The 20092-nt window shown below is 43.8% G+C and overlaps 1 protein-coding gene across 2 annotated transcripts in view; it reads left to right on the top strand.

Annotated features, from left to right (window-relative positions):
• Nucleotides 1-5547: 5547 nt before the first annotated feature.
• The window catches only part of LONP2 (lon peptidase 2, peroxisomal), a 51275-nt gene continuing 36730 nt past the window's right edge, over nucleotides 5548-20092 (top strand). The window contains exons 1-7 of one of the 2 annotated variants that reach the window (XM_079988778.1): nucleotides 5548-5579; nucleotides 11077-11311; nucleotides 13025-13156; nucleotides 14251-14373; nucleotides 14858-15021; nucleotides 16708-16802; nucleotides 16973-17231. In XM_079988778.1, coding sequence (XP_079844904.1) covers nucleotides 5563-5579; nucleotides 11077-11311; nucleotides 13025-13156; nucleotides 14251-14373; nucleotides 14858-15021; nucleotides 16708-16802; nucleotides 16973-17231 — 1025 coding nt within the window. In that variant the 5' untranslated portion in view covers nucleotides 5548-5562. Of the gene's footprint in view, nucleotides 5580-9504; nucleotides 9774-11076; nucleotides 11312-13024; nucleotides 13157-14250; nucleotides 14374-14857; nucleotides 15022-16707; nucleotides 16803-16972; nucleotides 17232-20092 lie in introns of those variants that run through there. The other variant, XM_079988777.1, reaches the window with a different exon arrangement.

Below are 20092 nucleotides of genomic sequence, written 5' to 3'. Positions count from 1 at the left end.
ACCCCCAAACATTAAATTAACAAAACCAAACAAACACAATTTAAAACACATCTAATAAGTTCAGTATCTTAACTTTCATTTACTTGTTTCAACGACCTCCTCACACCTCCCTTTTTGTATTCCACTTTAATTAACTGTTTCAGCAATTCCTTTCCATCTTCCTCTGTTTTCTGTCCTGTAATTTATCCCAACATATTCTAACCTTATTTTTCCCTTTAATATATAATTGTCTTAACATATTTTAACTTTATTTTCCCTTTAATACTCTAATAATCTATTTATACTTAATTCCTTGTAACATTTCTACTAAAGCCATATAGCTCCTTTCCAACATTTTTCTAACACTCATTAATTTTACAATATTTTTATAAATAGTCTTTAAACTTTTTCCAGTCTTCTTCCACCGACTCTTCTCCCTGGTCCCGGATTCTGCCAGTCATATCCGCCAATTCCCTATAGTCTATCAACCTGGTGATCTTCTGTCCGATGCTCTTAACTCTTTTCCAAGTCCCTTCTGCGAGTCTTCTTCATATTTATACATGAACTTTACTTTGTCATTCACTGATCTTATTTTCATTTTCCTTCCTTTGAGGCTAAAGAGTAGATCTCGGGGAAACTCCCACCTAAAGATGATTTTATTCCTTCTCGACAGGGCAACCAAATCTCCGTAGTTAAATCTAAGATCCGAAAGGTATTTCAGGACGTCTTTCAAAATTTCCACTCCTGACTGTTGTTCTTCTAAGTTCCTCTGGTAGTTCCAACAGTCTCTTATTTTGTTCTTCTCTTTTTTCCCTCCTCTTCCAAGTCTGAGAGCCCTCACAGTTTTAATCTCTTCTTGACCCAAGTCCCGGTCCCAAAAGTCATCAAATTCCTGTGTAAGGAAATCTATCAAACTTTCCTTCTCCAGTTCAGGTAGGGCTCTTATCCTCGAAATCTGATTTTCTTTAAATTCAATCATAGCAGGCATCAACTTATGGTCATCAAATTTCGGCACCAAATTAAGACGTTTAAAAATCCAATTCTCCGCTCTACTCACGTGTAGTTGCTTTAAGATCAAATTGTCCACAGGAAAAAGTCAGCGCTCTCTGGCAATGGCTATGCGGCTACGCTCCGTGGAAGAAGCAGTCAATTCGAAGCACCGCACCGCTCACCCCACGTCGCTCCGGATCCCCAAAACCGGGTTTCCCCGCGAGTAGGGAAGGCGCAAAAGGTGCCAGCCGAATCCCACGTTCACAGGCTTCACCCGCCTGTGATTTCTAGTGGGTCTCCGCCTTCGCCGTGGCGGCCAGACCCGGATTCCTACGAAGCAAATTCCTCCCGATCAGAGGAATTCCGCCATTACTGGAGGCGCTAACCCGGAAGTCCCCTATATTCATACATTTTCCTCCTTGCACATGCTCCAGCTGATTGAAGAAGCTTGACTGACCGAACCCAAAGAGCGCTCACCAATGGTTCCTTGTCATCCTGGGGGAAAGTGGGTACTGCAGGGTTCTGTCCCGAGCCTGATGGTGTTTTTGAACATTTTTATAAATGACTTGGGTGTAGGAATTGGGGGGGCTCACCAAATGTGCAGATGACACCACACTGGGAAGCGCTGCTAATACTTCAGAAGATAGAATAAGAATTCAAGATGACCTTAACAGACTGAAGAACTGGGCCAAAGCTAACAAAATGAATTTTATTAGGGACAAATTAGGCAGGAATAATCAGATGCAGAAATATGGGATGGAGGGCAGCAGTACATATGCAAGGATCTAGGTGTCTTAGTAGACCCCTAGCTTAACAGAAGGTAACTGTGTGATGCAGCAGCAGCAGCAGCAGAGCAAAAGACAAAACAAAACAAAAATTAATGCTATCCTAGGCTGCATCAACAGAAGTATGGTGTCCAGATCAAAGGAAGTAATAGCACCACTCTATTCTACTTTGGCCAGACTTCCCCAAGAGTCCTGTGTCTAGTTCTGGGCACCACAGTTTAAGAAGAATATTGACAAGTTGGAATGTATGCAAAAAGGGTGACCAAGATGATAAAGGGTTTGGAAACCAAGCATAGCTGTCAACTTTTCCCTTTTCTTGTGAGGAATCCTATTTGGAATAAGGGAATTTCCCTTTAAAAAAAGGGAAATGTTGACACCTATGAAACCAAGCCTTATGAGGAACGGTTAAGGGCAAACTAGATATGTTTAGCCTGGAGAAGAGGAGACTGAGAAGAGGTATGATAGCCATCTTCAAATATCTAAAGTGCTGCCATATGGAAGATGGAACAAGTTTGTTTTCTTCTGCTCCAGAGGGTAGGACCCGAGTGAAATGAGAAATGAGATTTCAACTAAGTATCAGGAAGAACTTTATTTCTGGTGAGAGCTGTTTGACAGTAGAATGGACTTCCTCAGAATGTGTTGGACTCACCTTCACTGGAGATTTTTAAACAGAGGTTAGATGGCCATGTCAGGGATCCTTCAGTTGTGATTGGATTAGATGACCCTTAGGGGTCCTTTTCAACTCTACAATTCTATGATTCTGTTTAGAAGATTTACAGCCCACCATTCAACATTTGTACCAAGTGGGGTGTACAATGTAAAATAAATTACAAAGCCAAATTCATACATAACCATCAACAAGACGCTAGAATGAGCTTGTCGAAAATAGATAGGAATAAACACAGATGGAGGCTGCTAAAATCAGCAGGGGTAGGCTAAACAGTCAGCCACTTAAGAACACCTAAAACGCCTGCGCAAAACAGATAAGCTGTAACTTGGCGCTGAGATGATGACAGCATCAGTGCTTTTCATACTTGTAAGGGAAAGGCATTCTACCAGATAGAACAGTTGCCTGATCTACCGGTTGTTACATCAAGGATCAGAGAAATCAGCCTTATTCTGAGTCAGGCCACTGGCCTGTCTGTCCTCCATACTGTCAACACCCAGGCCACATGATCTGCACTATACATTTAAAGTGGCTTCTCCCAAAGAATCTGGGTAAATGGAGAATGTTTAGGGTTCTGACAGTGGTTGGGAAGCTCCTGTTCCCTGCACAGAGCTACCATTCTCACAGTGGTTTAACAATCAACCCTTCTTCCTGAGGAACTCATCCAAATGCTAAGAAGAGAAGCTCAGGCAATGATCCTTTAAGACAAGAGAGATGATTCAAGTGTGAGCCCATTTTCTGAACCCTTCTATCCCAGCTTGATCACTAAGATCATTTGCAGGAGCATCACTGGTCATTCCCCAAGTTCACGAGGCTCACTTGATGACAAAATAAGCCAAATCCTTAGCGTCATTGGACCAGTTCGGTGGAACACACTGCCAATAAAGATTCAGCAGGGGCCTTCTGTTTCTGTTTTGAAATGCTTGCTGAAAACTTTTCTATTCTGCCAGGCCTTTGCAGACAATTAAGAATACATCCTCCCAGAATGGTAAATTGATGTCTGTTTTTAACTTTTTAAACATTATTTTTTACTGCATATACAGTATTTATGTTTGTGACAGCTTCTTATGTTCCTATGCAAACTCTTCTTATGTTCCTATGTAAACAGATTTCTTCTGCTTATTTGCAGATTCCTTCATAGGATCTCTTAATTAACTATAAGAGTGAAGGTTCTGAAAGGGGGCTCTGCACGGGGTTTAACATCCTTGCAAAGAGCATCTCTGAACCTCCGTGCTTAATTCTGACATCCTCACTTCTTGACAAATCTTTCTAAATCGACTGAAACTCCCACATTTTGGAAGTGGAACAACAAATTATGCAAAGGGGATGCAAATTTGGCTAAATTGCACACTTTATTCTGAATGACAAAGAGCAAATCTTTTTGGCACAGGGTGCAGAGCGTGCCGATTAGCAAATGAGTGTGAAATTAGTGTTATTAGTCATTCTTCGCTTTCTTCATATTGATTTGGGAAATTACATACTTTGTCTTTTTCACTTTGGTCATTAACATGGAGGATATTTATTTAAAATGTCTGCAAGACAATTAGCAAAAAAAAAAAAAAGGAGAAAGAAAGCAAAAATAAACCCCACGCTGCTGTGAATAAAAAAAAAAAAAGGTGTCAGTTTTGTGGACGTGTTTTGCAGCAAAAACTGCCTGATAGAAAGAAGCAGCAAAACCTCAGAGCAAAAGGGCATTGTTAACTGAGTGTTAGAACAGGACAAGCGTAATTGAACAAAAATGTTCACATGAAGTTAGCAGCTGTTCCCAGGGACTGGCTGTTGTAAACAATGGGCAAGATCCACCTTGCATGGAAAGTGTCATTAAACAGGACTCCTCCAGATGGGTAGGGTTTTATATATTAGAGAGCCAGTGTGATACAGTGGTTAAAGTGTTGAACCATGGCCTGGGAGACCAGGGTTCAAACCCCCAATTGGCCATGAAGCTCACTGAGTGACCTGGGAATAGTAACTGCTTCTCAGAGAGGCACTCATTCACTATGACTTAGTAATAAGTTGTTGTTGTTTCCCCAGCCACTCTGGGCAGCTCCCAACAGATTAAACAAAATAAAACTTCAAACATTAAAAACTTCCCTAAACAGGGCTGCCTTTAGATGTCTTCTAAAAGTCAGGTAGTTGTTTATTTCCTTGACATCTGATGGGAGGGTGTTCCACAGGGCGGGAGCCACCACTGAGAAGGCCCTCTGCCTGGTTCCCTGTAGCTTTGCTTCTCACATTGAGGAAACTGCCAGAAGGCCCTCAGCGCTGAATCTCAGTGTCCAGGCTGAACGATGGGGGTGGAGACGCTCCTTCAGGCATACTGGGCTGAGGCCTTTTAGGGCTTTAAAGGTCAGCACCAACATTTTGAATTGTGCTCGGAAATGTACTGGGAGCCAATGTAGGTCTTTCAGGACTGGTGTTATATGGTCTTAGGAAAAGTGGAGCAGAAAAACAGCCCCACCTGGAACATTTGCGGTATAAGAAGTTACAGGATTTCAACACTGCTTGGAAGTGGATCACAGGGTTGTCAGACCTTGCAGGAGAAACCTGGAGAGGGCTTGTATCTTCAGGTGAGCAAGAATGCCTTCCCTACCCAGGCTCACTAAGCAGGTGAGAGCGAATCATCTCCTCACTTCAGCTGGACCTGGGAACATTTCCTTTAGCTACACATCTGGAGGGCTGCAATTCCTCCTCCCTTAGTCTATATAAGGGGATGTCAGTAGCTCTTCAGGCCTTCAGACAACAGTCTTTCATTGCCCTACTTGGAAATGTCAGGGGTTGAGCCTGGGACCCTGTAGATGCAAAGCATTTCCTCTGCCACTAAGCAATGGCCCTTTGTAAGCATTCAGAAACAAATGTTTTCAATACAAGCAGCGTAATGAGAGGTGCTGAGGAATAATCTGAAAGTGTGTGTTTCTTTGAAGCATACTCAGTACTCAGATTTACTACAATCTTAGACGAGTTTAGAATTACAGAGAAGAGCACATTATTTCCTAACTTACTTTCCTATAGCGCTTTCAGATAATTATTATTTCTAGAGAAAGTAATTCAAAGGACTAAGATGGAACTAATGAGGCACTCCAGATTTGAACAACTGAAAACAAGAATCTACTTGTGTTGGCTACACATCAAAGGTATTCCCAAATGAAAACACTCATTTGGTAAGTATTTCCAGAATCAATAATTCACTCTTGCAGGTTTCGGGCTCCAAAATAACAAGAATTTTTTGATGATATGGGTGTGGGTGAGGAAGTCCTAGAATTAAGTGGTTACCCAACTTGCTAAAATAAAATAGAAGACTAACCTCTTACCTACTGTGTCATGTGAGATCCACCTAACTTCCTTCTCCCGTTCAGTCAAAGAATGAAGTTCTTTTAACAAACAACTATTCCATGTCCAAAAGTTTTAATAGTTGCCAGTGTAATTAGTCCAAAGGTTCGTTTTGATTGCAGATGCACGATTCTCAGTCATGCATGAGGGCTCTCCAGATCAAGACCTTGAGATCCCTTCACCCCCTTAAGAATTGCATGGCAAGGCTGTTGCCCCAGGTGACATAGCACAGCTAGGAATAATTAATTTCCCCAAGATTTCTCAGACTTCTGATAGCTGAGACAGTTGGTTCATGTCTGCATTTATTTGTTTCTGGATTAAAATAGGAGTTCTGGTTGAAGGAAATGGGTAACCTTGGAGAAGGCAAAGGGGTTGAAAATGTTACCCCTTAAGAAGAGCCCTGGTGGACCAGATCAAAAGCCTACGTAGTCCGGCATTCATTTCCCATGGTAATCAATCAGATGTAACAAACAGAAATAAAGAAAAAAATAAAGAGGGGAATCCTAAATTGGGACACCCTACCCTTTAGTAAGAATGAGCATGCTCAATGAGCACAGAATGCTGTTGGACAGGGAACAGAAATCCAGGCAAGGTGTGTGTTATGGAATGGACTATCCTGGGAAAGGGCAGAGCTGTAGCTATGGTGGGACTAGCCCAGGGTTTTTGCCCCAGGTGAAGCCTCAAGGGGGCACCATTGAGTTTCCCAGCTTGTGTGCATAGAAATGCACATGGGGGGGGGTGCCAAACTGGGTCTTTGACCTGTGTGAAATAAAGCCAAGTTTCTCCCCTGGAAAGGGCTACCTGGAGTCCTGAATACTCAATGGGACCTCATTCTATCAAATACAGTAGCAAAGCAACGGCTGACTTTTTGAGATTTGTTGGATCAGAACTAGAGTAATCCATTGACTGCTGCTTTTCCTCATAAGTCAGATTGGGGAGAACTGCGGGTTCTCTGATTCCAGAGCTTTTTAAAAAAGTGCAGCTGTGGGAGAACACTGTGGAACCAGTATAGTTGTAACTAGGAGTTGATTCACATTTCCTAGATCTCAGGGGATCCTTAAATTACACTCTAGTTAGACCGGCAATTCAGTGGTTTGATTCCCGACACCTTCAGAGCTGAGATTGTCTTCTTGAATCCCTGGAGAGCTGCTGTCGGTCAGTGTTGTCAATACTGAGCTAGATGGACCGATAATCTGATTTTGGCCCCATCAGCACTGTACATTGAAAGCACTATCATACCACTTTAAAGAGCCATAGCTTCCCCCCAAAGAATCCTGGGAGCTGTAGTTTCCTAAGGACGCTGAGATTTGCTAGGATTCTTCTCACAGAACTACAATTCCCAATGTTCACTGAGAAGAGGGATTGAATCACTGAGAACTGCAGCTCTGTGAGAATACTAATGTATAGTATGGATGGGGCACTGGTATCAGGATGCTTCCTATGTATTCCTTTACCTGCAAATCACCTGTAACTCGTGTTTACTGCAGTCCACATACATCAGAATTGGGGAAACTTTTTTCAGCCCGAGGGCCACATTTCCTTCAGGGCAGCCTTTCAGGGGCCACATGTTAATATTTGGTGGAGCCAGAAGCAAAAGTGGGCAAGGCAATGGGTGCAAATGGTACCTTTGTACAGTGGTACCTCGGGTTAAATACTTAATTCGTTTCGGAGGTCCATGCTTAACCTGAAACTGTTCTTAACCTGAAGCACCACTTTAGCTAATGGGGCCTCCTGCTGCTGCCACACCGCTGGAGCATGATTTCTGTTCTCATCCTGAAGCAAAGTTCTTAACCTGAAGCACTATTTCTGGGTTAGCGGAGTCTGTAACCTGAAGCGTCTGTAACCTGAAACGTATGCAACCCAAGGTACCACTGTATAGTATGCTAATTTCAAAACACGCCCCCCCTCTATTCAGCATCCAGACAAGCAAAAGGCACCATCAAGATTCAAGGGCACATTCTAGACAATAAAAAAATAAAAAGATCCCTTTGGGTGTGAAAAACAGCTGAGGTATATAGTCTGGGGACAGTTCCAAGGACTAGTTGGAAAGATCTGTCCCCCAGACCTGAGGTTCCCCATCCCAGGAATAACAAATATGTTAGTCTTTAAGGTGCCACAAAACTCTTCATTTTTAAAATTGTTTTTTATTTAAAGATTTTTTTCATAGGTAACAAAAGTACATTCAGCATGTTTTCAAGTCATAGGGTCCTTCATATTGGTCAGTTACAGTGATTTTGAGACATTCTTGTCATAGGCAATGTGGGGTTGAGGGGGGAGAGAAGTTTTTGCTGCAATTGAGAAACAAGGTTACCCCTCCAGACTATAAACTGATGCAACTTTCAAGTGCTGAATGGCATTAGTTGATTGCATCACTTCACACCACAAGCACAGCAACTAGCAAAGCTGTGATAAAATCTCCCAAAGCTTGCAACATTTCATAATTACTGTCCTTATTCAAAAAAGTGAGCAGAGGAGGCTGAGAGGCTTTTCACAACAAGTGATGCTACAAAGCTTTTTTGATTCACAAGCACCTATTAATCTGGGATGTGCCACTTTGCTGTCATTAATGCAAGAGAGATAAACTGACTAAATGACTTGCCAAACATAATTTCACACATTTCAGAATGTAGATGATCGGGGGGGGGGGGGGGGGATGGCAAATTTCCAGTGGCATAGCAGCTTCAAAGCAGCCCTTAAGACTCAAGGATTTCAGCTAGCTCTAAATGCACCTGTGCACAATTTATTTTGTTTTCAACCACTGCTTTATTTTCTATATATATTTTAAATATTTGATGGGGTTTGAAGCAAAGGAAATGTTTATTCATTAAATATATATATATAAAGGCTGCTGTAAAAGATGTAGTCACAAAATATAGTTTATTTACAACAACAAATTCCAGAAATTGAATTTTGTGTGCTGTCCTGACATCTTGTGGATGTAGTAGACACAGCAACAGGGTGGATGACAACCAAAGTATTCAAAGCGGAACAAATATTTCTAGTTTTCAGCTGCAGAATAAGCTGCCTGAAATAAGTCCCTTCCAACATATAAATGGAGAAAACAAGACAAATTTCCCAGGCGGAAATAATGTCCAGGTAGGAAATACTATAACTGAGTTTATGTGATGAATATTTCTATGTTGTTCTGGACTGGCTCAGTACATTTTAGTGCTAGTTTTACTATGCAGGCCTCATGACAGCTGCCCTGTGATAAAGGCAAGGAATATTTGTCTTCATTGATCTAGCCTTCTTCTGGCAGATTCCTAGAAAATCAATCTCAGCTGCAAAGTTTCTAGTTAATACACATGGAGGTTTGAGTTTTTACTATTACTTAAATGCAACCACACTGGTGAGATTAAGCATTCTCTTAACAGTACCATCCTATGCAAGTTTACTCAGATGCGAGTCTCAAACGTTTATTGTCTCCTAAGTGTGTTCAGGATTGCAAGACAAAGCAATTAATAAAAAGTGCTTTAAAAGAAAGCATTGTAGACCAAAGTTTGTTTTTTTTTAGGAAACTTTCAAATTATGTATCCAGTGCCAGGTGGTTCTATTAAGCTGACTATTTTTCTCCCCACCTAATCGTTTTTATTCGCTTCATTCGCTTCCTTTGACGAACTAGTTCTCACAGCGCGGGGGGAAAACGGCACAGCGCAGCGCTCCGTGCAGCCTGCAGGGGACAGCGGCGTGCGCGCTTAGCCCTCGCCGGCCGCCGTAGCGCGGCCTGCAAAACGCTCGACGCGCGGCCTTTGCCCCCGCCGAGCCGAGCGCTTCGCCATGGCGTCGTCCCAGTCGTCGGGCGGCAGCGCCATCCAGATCCCGAGCCGGCTACCGCTGCTGCTGACTCCGGAGGCCGTGCTGCTGCCGGGCTCCACCATGCGCGCCAGCGTGGACTCGCCGCGGAACATGCAGCTGGTGCGGAGCCGGCTGCTGAAGGGCACGTCGCTCAAGAGCACCATCATCGGCGTCATCCCCGACACCAGCGACCCGCCCAGCGACCTCGACGCGCTGCCCCCGCTACACAGGTCGGAGCCCCGCCCACCCTTCCCGTCGCCACGGCAACCGCCGGGAGCCTCTTACCCCCCCCACCCTATGTCGCCATGGCTACCTTCCCCTCCTATCGCGGTGCGCCCCCTCTTGTCATGGTAGCTGCCCACCCTCCCAGAGATACGCCCCCTGTCGCCATGGGAACTGTTTCTCACAGTGAGAATCTCACTGCCTGTTAAGGGCCTGGTCTTCGTCGCCATGGCAACCGCGCCCTCTTCCTTCCGACGGCCCTACCTTTCTTGGCCACAGCTATTTCTCCCTCATGTGGCTGGGGAAACCCAGCCATATGGGCGGAGTATAAGTAATAAATATAAATAATAAATGTTGTTATTATTATTATATGTTGAGTCCTCCGTCCCTGCACTTGCCTTGTTAGCTGCCCACCCTGAGCCATAGGAGCATAGGAAGCTGCCTTGGACAGAGTCAGGCTTATTTGTCCCCATCTAACTCTGTATTGCCTACACTGACTGGCAGCAGTTCTCTGGGGTTTCAGCAGGGGGTATTTCATAGCCCATCCTGGAGATGCCCAGGATTGAACCTGAGACCTTCTGTGTGCAAAGCTGGTTCAAAGAGGAACAGAGGAAGCTGCCTTGTACTGAACCAAACCATGGGCCATCTAGGTCAGTGTTGCCTACACTGACTGGCAGTGGCTCTCCAGGGCTTCAAACACAGGGACTTTCCCAACCGTACTGGGAGGATCCAGGGATTGAACCTGAATCTTTTGCGTGCAAATCATGTGCTCTACTGTGCTCTTTCACCAGCTCTAATCACTCCCTGGCCAATCACTGGGCTGACTTTGCAGCATGACGGTAGTAATTTTACAATAAAAGACACCACCCTAATACATGCGGATAATTCTGCTGCATTTTGTTACATGTAGAACAATGATATATTACAGTCATTGTCTACACGGACTGGCAGCAGCTCTTCAGGATTTTAGGCACGAGGGTCAGGACATTCCCATGACACAAGAAAAGTGACAATGATGGAAGAGAAGGTGGTAGGTAGTGTTGCACTCCTTGGTCTAATAACTCAATTTTTAAAAAATGAATCTTAGCTGCACCTATAGTCAGTAAAACTGCTTTCTTTCTTTATTAAATGTCTTCTGTCTGTCTTGCCAAATGATCCTAGTGTGGCAAACAACGAAGTGGCTAAAACAATAGTTTTTTAAAACAATGGCAATATAACAACAAAATCGTGAGATGGAGCTATATTGCTCCAATCAAAGCACACTCTTCCTGTTGTGTCACAGCAAGTAACTCATCCTCTTAATGCTTCCAGGATCGGCACGGCAGCACTGGCAGTCCAGGTGGTTGGCAGCAACTGGCCAAAGCCACATTACACTTTGCTGATAACAGGCCTCTGCAGGTTCCAGATTTTGCAACTGGTAAAGGAGAAGCCCTACCCTGTTGCTGACGTGGAACAGCTGGATCGGCTGGAACAGTTCACCAACAAGTCTACATCCGAGGAGGAACTGGGAGAGCTCTCAGAGCAGTTCTATAAATATGCATTGCAGGTTAGGTGGCTGGAAGTAGGACATGCTGATCTATAGTGGCTGTTGAGCAAACTGCCCTGGGTGTTGAATGTAGATAGCTGAAAGATTGTCTCACCCCCTTATATACCCAGTCAATTACTCTACTCTGCAGGAGAGAGCCTCTTGCAGATACCATGTTATCAAAAGGTCTGTTTTTTCACAATCTGCGCCTGCCCTTTGGAATTCCCTCCTGTTAAATATTAGACCGATGCTGTCTCTGATGTTTTTTGGCTCCTGCTGAAGACCTTACTCTTCCAACTCGCCTTTTAGGTAGAGACACTTCCCAGCCTGCATCTGTACCGGAATTGCTTTTAGATGTTTCAGTTGTTTTGTAATTTGTGTGTTTATCGCCCTGGCTTCCATAGGGAGGAAGGGCAAGATAAAAACTTTGTACGTATTATGTTCTCATTTTCTATTTTTATGTTGTGAACCACCCTATGATATTTGGCTGAAGGGTGGTATAGAAATTTAATAAACAGCAGCAACAATTTTATTATTTGTACCCCGCCCGTCTGATTATAGAGGAAGGACTTGTAGTTCACTGGTAGACCACATGCATTGGGGGCTTGGTATCTCTAGTTAACAGCATTTCAGTCTCAGGTAGCAAGGACAGAACTAAGCAGGAGAGCTGCTGCCCGCCAGAATGAATAGTATTTGTCTAGGTAGACAGGTGCTCTGAAGCTGTGAAAGAGAGATTCATTATATGTGTCTACTCTCCAACTATAGTTGGATTTCTTCCTATACGCATAAAAATGTAAGGTGTCATCATGTTTATGAGGCTGCCGGTAGGTGACCACACTAACTGTGGCAAGAGGGGAGAGACTTTGGGTGGGGGTGTGTGGTATAGAAGGAGGGTGCTTGGTCAGCTGTTGGGGATGGGCGTAGGGCGTAGGCTGAGTTGGTGAGTAGAATAAGCAGGGGCAGTAACTTTTTGTTAATTATGCTTTTGATGATATTCAAAACCACTACTTCTGGTTTTGTGGGCCCAACAAGCACCATTTTTGCTTTTGCAAAGTTCTCTATAAAAAAAAAAACCCTTAACAGGAAGAGGGACTCATGTGGAGGCAGTTTAAGAAGTGATAGGAAAATTCAGTACAACTGATTCCTTGTGTGGTATGTGGCGACTTACCTCACCCCTCATGCTGTTAAGGTTCTCGTTAGTCCTTTGCTGGGAATCCTTTTGGACACCTAAGGGCTTGCCTACCTGATAATCAGAAACAGAGGCTTGTGTTTCTTTGTTTTGCTGATGCTTTTGGACTCAGCAAAGGAGCACATAAGCTAAGTGCTTCCATACATGGTTTTAAGATGTGGTTCATGCTGGCAGGGCTGTAGGGCTTGCTGCAAGCTACTGCTTGCCCTGAGTAATAGATGTGCATGTTATGCAAAGCGAATGAACTCCTGAGGATAATTGCATCAGAAAGACAGTCAAATTGTACAGCAGAAAAGCCCCTCAAGCTCTTCTTGAGTCAGCAGTGCTGACAGACTTCTTGATGCCAATCATCCTTCTTTGTTCAGGTAGATCCATGAAGGAGATTTGCCTGAAGACAAATGGTTTTTTAAACTGCTGCAATTGAGAAAGTTTCAGACAGATTCCTTTCTGAGCTGTGTAATGGTATAGGTTTGTGCAGCTTATCCAAAATGATATTTGTTCTGAAAATTCACTATGTTTTTTTTTTCTTTCTTTCTATGACAAAGCTGGTTGAGATGCTGGATATGTCAATCCCTGCAGTGGCTAAACTGAGACGCCTGTTAGACAACCTGCCTAGGGAAGCTTTACCAGATATATTAACCTCCATCATCCGCACCAGCAACCAGGAGAAGCTTCAGGTAGGGTGTGCTGCCTTTGCACAGACTGAACAAAGAAAAAGAGTGTCTCCTGTTCTAGTCAACTCTGCTCAGTTTCCAAGTGTTCCATCTATCAAAAGGATGAAGCAAGAGTATGCTGGCGCAGAAATAAATGCCTCGAGACCTTTGCCATAAATAAAAAAAATGTATAAACCATCACAATGTGTAGCTTTGGTGATAAAGTGGTATACGCCTACATCCTGAAAACCACACTGTTCTCATACATTTTGACATGGAACATCCGTTCTAAACTTATGTCTTTGGCAAACACTCCCTCTCCCTAGTATTGTGGGCCCAATTCTATGGAAATCCCAGCTGAGGCCAGACAGGCTCTCTCCCTACTGAACTTCCAGTGCCTATTGAATGTTTTTTCTTATTCCCGCAGGCATTTTAAATTGTAGTGTGATCTTACAGTTTTAACTGATTTATATTTTTGTGTTGTAAACCATTTAGAGACAATTGGAATTAAGCAATGCATTGTTTATAAAGAAATAAAAGTGGATTTGTTCTGTACATTAAGTATAGCGCATTCCTTTTGGGGTCATGGGTTATAGGTTTTTCTGCTTCTTTAGGGAAAGTCTGGCTACCCTACTGCTAGGAATGGCGAATATGTAAAGTGCACGTGGAAGGCCCCAGGTTCAATCTCCAGGTAAAGCAGGAGAACCTGTGGGCCTCCAGGTGTCTCTGGACTAGTGATGCCCATCAGCCCCAGCCAGTATAGGCAATAGGAAGGGATTATGGGAGCAGTCCAGCAACCTCTGGAGAGCCACAGGTCTCCCAGCCCTGCACTAGGCAGACACACAGTGGCTAAACTCAGAGATACATATGAGATTAAAAAACAGAATCAGCAGACAGGACAGGTTTTCATTTCAGCATCTCCATATTACAACGTAGCTTCCTTGCTCCCTGATCCCCTTGCAAGCATTCCGATATGTTCCTTGAAGCTAACCACCTGTTGATTTTTCCATACAGCGGCACTGACACATTTCAGATAGAGCAAATGTATTTTGTGGGAGAGAGTCTGGAAACTGTAGTAGGTGAGGAAAAACACCTAATATGTTGCGCCTTTCTGTTAGATTTTAGATGCTGTTGGGCTGGAGGAACGGTTCAAGATGACCATACCATTGCTTGTTAGGCAGATTGAAGGCTTGAAACTACTTCAGAAAACTAGAAAATCCAAACAGGATGATGACAAAAGGGTAATCTTTCAATTATTATAATTAAATAATGTGTTTTAAAGCTTTTGTATGGAGGCTGACATAATGTTAGAGTAGGTGATAAAGACAAAAGCATTATTAAATGTATTTTATGAAATATTTATTTATTTTCCATCGGCATTTATCAGCTGGTCCCAGGGTGGCTTACGTACACCTGAATATAAAGCCATGTGATTTTTATCAGATCACTAAGCCAGCAGTTAAAACATTCTTAAATAGCAACAATTTTAGCAGCTAAATTTTAGCAGGTCATTATTATGGTTTTTACTGATTTTCCCAATGATGATTTTTGTTTTCTTTTATTATTGTGTGGACCGTTTTAATATTTATTTTTGTGAATGAAAAGTGGTATAGAAATCTTTTAATAAAGTTAATGAATGAATTGGGTAAGTGGTTGCTTAGTGCAGTAGCCACAAGCTCACACAGAGAAAGTTCCTGCTATTGTTGAGCCTTTCAAACTTTTTAGGTTGTAGCGATACGTCCCATTCGAAGGATCACCCACTTTCCAGGCACTGCTGAAGACGAGGAGGAGGATGAAGACCACAACGATATTGTTATCCTTGAAAAGAAAATTCGAACCTCCAGTATGCCTGAGCAGGCTTTAAAAGTGTGTGTAAAAGAGGTTAAGAGGTAGGTAGTTTATTTAGATTCTGAAGCTCTCAGTTTCTAACGTTTTAAAATCTGATTTTAAAATCTGTTTTACAATCTTTGAAGCTATTACCGTATTTTTCCTTCTATAACACACAGATTTTTTCTCCTAAAAAGGAAGGGGAAATGTCTGTGCGTGTTATTGAGCGAATGTGTGGTCCCTGGAGCCAACTGGTGCGAGGGGAGGCAAAAAAAAAAGCAGGCAAAAATCAAATCGCGCGTCTCCTAGAAGGGAAACCTGAAAGAGGAAGCGGCTGCTTTCCGGCATTCTGCCTCAGGGTCTTACTGCCCACCCACCTCTGTTTCCTTGCTGTGTTTGCTCAAACGGAACAAAGAGCAGGGAAAGCCCCTCCCCTCCAGGCAAGCAGAGGGGAAAGCTGAAAACATGCAGGAGGGAGAGAGAGAGAGAGAGAGAGCGTGAGCTTGGCTGGCTTGGGTGGGTAGGTGAGGGAAAACTTTTGCCTTCCTTTCCTCCCTACCCCTCTCCTGCATTCTTAGCCAGCTGCTTCTCTGCACACCCCTCTCCTGCTCCTTGTCCCTTCTGTGTTTTTCCTTCCCTCCCCACTTAAAATGTGGTTAAAAAGCATGGATCCACATGGATCCTCAGGATCTTTGCATTCAGTCACCCCAAATTCACCATCAGATCACATAGCATGTCCATGGCTACAGCCTGCCCCCCAAAAACCACATACCCACTGTTGCCTGGGGCTGCAATGGTGCAAAAACGTGGTTAAAAAGCATGGATCTACATGGATCCTCAGGATCTTTGCATTCAGTCACCCCAAATTCACCATCAGATCACATAGCATGTCCATGGTTACAGCCTGCCCCCCAAAAATCACGCAGCCACTGTTGCCTGGGGCTGCAATGGTGCAAAAACGTGGTTACAAAACATGGATCCACATGGATCCTCAGGATCTTTGCATTGGGTCAGCCCAAATTCACCATCAGAGCACATAGCATGTCCATGGCTACAGCCTTGCCCCCCCAAAATCACGCACCCACTGTTGCCTGGGGCTGCAATGGTGCAAAAACGTGGTTACAAAACATGGATCCACATGGATCCTCAGGATCTTTGCATTGGGTCAGCCCAAATTCACCATCAGATCACATGTCTGTGGCCACAGCATGAAGCACAAAAATGATACATCCACTGTTTCATTCAGAATGTTTTTTCCCTTGTTTTCCTCCTCTAAAAACGATGTGCGTGTTATGGTCAGGTGCGTGTTATAGAGCGAAAAATACGGTACTTGACTTCTCATGTTTTCTGTATTCTTGAATACCACACTTTTAATACGTCGTAATCCAGCCTTCCGAAGCCAGTGCCCTCCAGCTGTTTCAGACACCAGTTTCCATCCACCCCAGCCAGTGTGGCCCAGGTTCATGGTTTACAGATGTTGTAGTCCAAATCATCTGGAGGGAACCACACATATGGCTGATAAATTATACTTGAGAGAAGAGGCAAAATCATGGGAACACAAAGTGAATCAGGGGATGAATCCAGTAACTGTGGCTTTAAAAACAGTTAAACATGTGCAGCACAGTTGCAAGTGAAGCTTAGCATGTTCAGATTCCTTTCTAGGATTTTAAAATACAGAACCGATGAGCACACATCTTTAGGAACAAATATGCTTAAATTACACATTTCAGTTTTATCTGTTCTTCTAGATTAAAGAAAATGCCTCAGTCAATGCCAGAATATGCCTTAACTAGAAATTACTTGGAACTGATGGTGGAACTGCCATGGAGCAAAAGTACAAAAGGTAAAGGGAGTCTTCTATGCTTCTGTAGACTATGGCTACTACAAATTGTTTGAAAAATGCAAAGGGAAGGAATATTGGTGGTGTTACCAGGGTTATACGTTATTGTGGCTATTTGACCAGCAGAGACGCTTAAGCTTGGCGTTTAAACACAATTAACATTTGGTCAACAGATCGCCTGGATATCCGTGCAGCCAGGATTCTTCTGGACAATGACCATTACGCTATGGAGAAGTTGAAGAAGAGGGTGTTGGAGTATTTGGCAGTCAGACAGCTTAAGAACAACTTGAAGGGCCCAATCCTTTGCTTTGTGGGACCTCCTGGGGTTGGAAAAACTAGTGTGGGAAGATCCGTGGCAAAGACTTTGGGCCGAGAGTTCCACCGAATCGCCCTCGGCGGAGTGTGTGACCAGTCTGATATCCGAGGACACAGGTATCTTTAGTGCTCCGTTTGCGAAGTGGTGATTTACAAACCGTAGATGAGTTTTCAGCTTGTTCCCAGCTCTGCCACCCCCCCTTTTTTATTACCTTGACATCATTGTTGTCTTCCCAATGGAGAAAGACACACTGCAACTCATGCATTACAAACAGCCCCTTCTCCAACCTGGTACCTTCAAGGTGTTTTGGACTATAACTTTCAATAGCACCAGCCAGCACCACTCTGCTAGCTGGGGCTGATGGGAGTTGTAGTCCAAAGCATCTGGCTCAGGTTATGGAAATCTGCTTTGCTACATACATCTCCCCCCCCACCCCCAGGGAGCAGTCTCTGCAGCAGGGGAAAAATTAACGGTCAGCATCCTTAAATTCTGCTACAAATGGTCTTAATTTATAGTGCAGTCCTATGCAAGTTTCGAAAGCACTCTTAAGTACAAGTAGATAAATAGGTACCGCTTTATAGCGGGAAGGTAAACGGCGTTTCCGTGTGCTGCGCTGGTGCAGGCTCGCCAGAGCAGCTTCGTCACCCTGGCCACGTGACCCGTGTTCCACCAGGCCGGAGCCAGAGTTGAAAAGGCCCTGGCTCTGGTTGAAGCCAATCTAACTTCCTTAGGGCCCGGGACCACTAAGGTGTTGCTATTTATGGACCTTGAGGCTCTCCGTGGGGCATACCGGGAGAGGCGGTCCCGTAGGTATGAGGGTCCTAGGCCGTGAAGGGCTTTAAAGGTCAAAAGCAGCACCTTAAATCTGACCCTGTACTCCACTGGGAGCCAGTGCAGCTTGAAAAGCACTGGGTGAATATGCTCCCATGGCAGAGACCCCGTGAGGAGCCTCGCTGCAGCATTCTGTACCCGCTGGAGTTTCTGGGACAGCTTCAAGGGCAGCCCCGCATAGAGCGAATTACAGTAGTCAAGCCTGGAGATGACCGTCGCATGGATCACTGTAGCCAAGTCGGGGCGGGAAAGGTAAGGGACCAACTGCTTGATGCGGCAAAGGTGGAAAAATGTCGCCTTGGCTGTTGCTGTAACCTGCGCCTCCATGGAAAGGGAGGCGTCAAGGATTACACCCAAACTCTTAACGGAAGGCAATGGCACTAATTGGGCCCCAGCAAGAGAAGGGAGTTGGTCCCTCATCCCCATGCCATCCCGACCTAGCCATAGGACCTCTGTCTTCGAAGGATTTAGTTTCAATTTATGCAAGTTTACTCACAGAAGCAAGCCACACTGTTTTCAGTCGGAGTTTTCCTCTAGTGGGTGTGTTTAAGACTGCAGCCTTAGGTAAGTTTTGTTGAACTCAACTGGATTTACTTCTGAGTAGATACACATAGGATTGTGCTGTTAATTTCCTTTTGTAGAAATGGGGAACAATTTTAATTGGGAGGCTGAAAATGAATCTTAAATGTCTCAGGAGGGTTGGGTGTTTCTTTACATGTAAATATAGAAGCAGATAATATTATTTATTTATAGTGGGGTACACAAAGGCAGTATTCAAAAACAGCATCTGTTCATCCTATTTAATCTTTGGAAGTTGCGCCTCATTTGATATATTGTATCCCACCCTCACTGGGAGACTTTGGTATGCACTTGTCCGGAGTCAGTGTTCACAAGTGACTGGCGATTGTGACGGAACTGAATTCAGGAGTGTATGGAAAGGTGGGTGAGATACTTGGAAGTGAGTCCTGCCACCGAAACAAACAAATGATAGCCAACTAGTCAGATGGGTTTTGACAGATTGATTCAATTTAAATATGCATGTGACTAAAAAAACAGTTCTGCAAAGGAAATGGGCATAACTTTGTGTTTAAGATTGTGCACACATATGTTGCAGGAGGCCCTTCTCTGAAGAGGCATCCCCTTTTGTGGGTGACATTGAAGGGGGGGTGCCTCTTCTAAGATGGTTCCCTTCCACCTGCAGTTTATAGAACATGGGTAGGCAAACTAAGGCCTGTGGGATGGATCCGGCCCAATCACCTTAATCCAGCCCACGGACAGCCCGGGAATCAGCATGTTTTTACATGAGTAAAATATGTCATTTTATTTAAAATGTATCTCTGGGTTATTTGTGGGGCCTGCCTGGTGTTTTTACATGAGTAGAATGTGTGCTTTTATTTAAAATGCATCTCTGGGTTATTTGTGGAGCATACGAATTCGTTCATTTCCCCCCCAAAATATAGTCTGGCCCCCCGCAAGGTCTGAGGGACAGTGGACCTGCCCCCTGCTGAAAAAGTTTGCTGATCCCTGTTATAGAACTCCCTTTCTTTAAAAAAACAGTGTTGATGGCAATGATGATGATTTATATATTGCCTTTCATTTCAAAAATAAATACCAATGTGGTTCCAGGATTATGGAGAGCCCTGAAGAAGGCTAGGCAGGAACCAGCTTTAGGACCAAGTTGTAGTGGCTAGTAGTAGAGGAATATACCCTCAGGGTGTTTGGTAATGGGCCATTAAGAAACCATCAAGCAAAAAAGAGTAGCGGAAACATATTTGCTACAGGAGATTTGAAGGTGGTGATTGACTGTCTGCAACAAGTTGTGACAACTGCCATTCTGTACTTTGTTGGAATGGGACACTTCAAATGAACAAATAAAATTTAGGGCTTTGCCAAAGTTGTCTAGCAAATTGAGATTTATGTTCAAGAAAATGATTTGGGAAAGCATACATCAAAATGTGTTCTTCCTGTTTAGTCATATATCTGGGGCCTGTTAGAATACAAATTCCTGAATTTACTGTGGGTAGTTTCTCGGGAAATGGTGTGTTTATGCAACATGAAAAGGCAAATTTTACCAAGCAATGGAAGGTCCTTAGTCCTTCCCCACATAGACTTTCAAAATGGCACTGTAGGCAGTCCATACATTTTT

The sequence above is a fragment of the Podarcis cretensis genome (assembly GCF_951804945.1).
Source record: "Podarcis cretensis genome assembly, chromosome: 8".
NCBI lineage: Eukaryota > Metazoa > Chordata > Lepidosauria > Squamata > Lacertidae > Podarcis > Podarcis cretensis.
The sequence above is the reverse complement of the archived record's forward strand: the minus strand, read 5'-3'. Positions and strand labels throughout refer to the sequence as shown.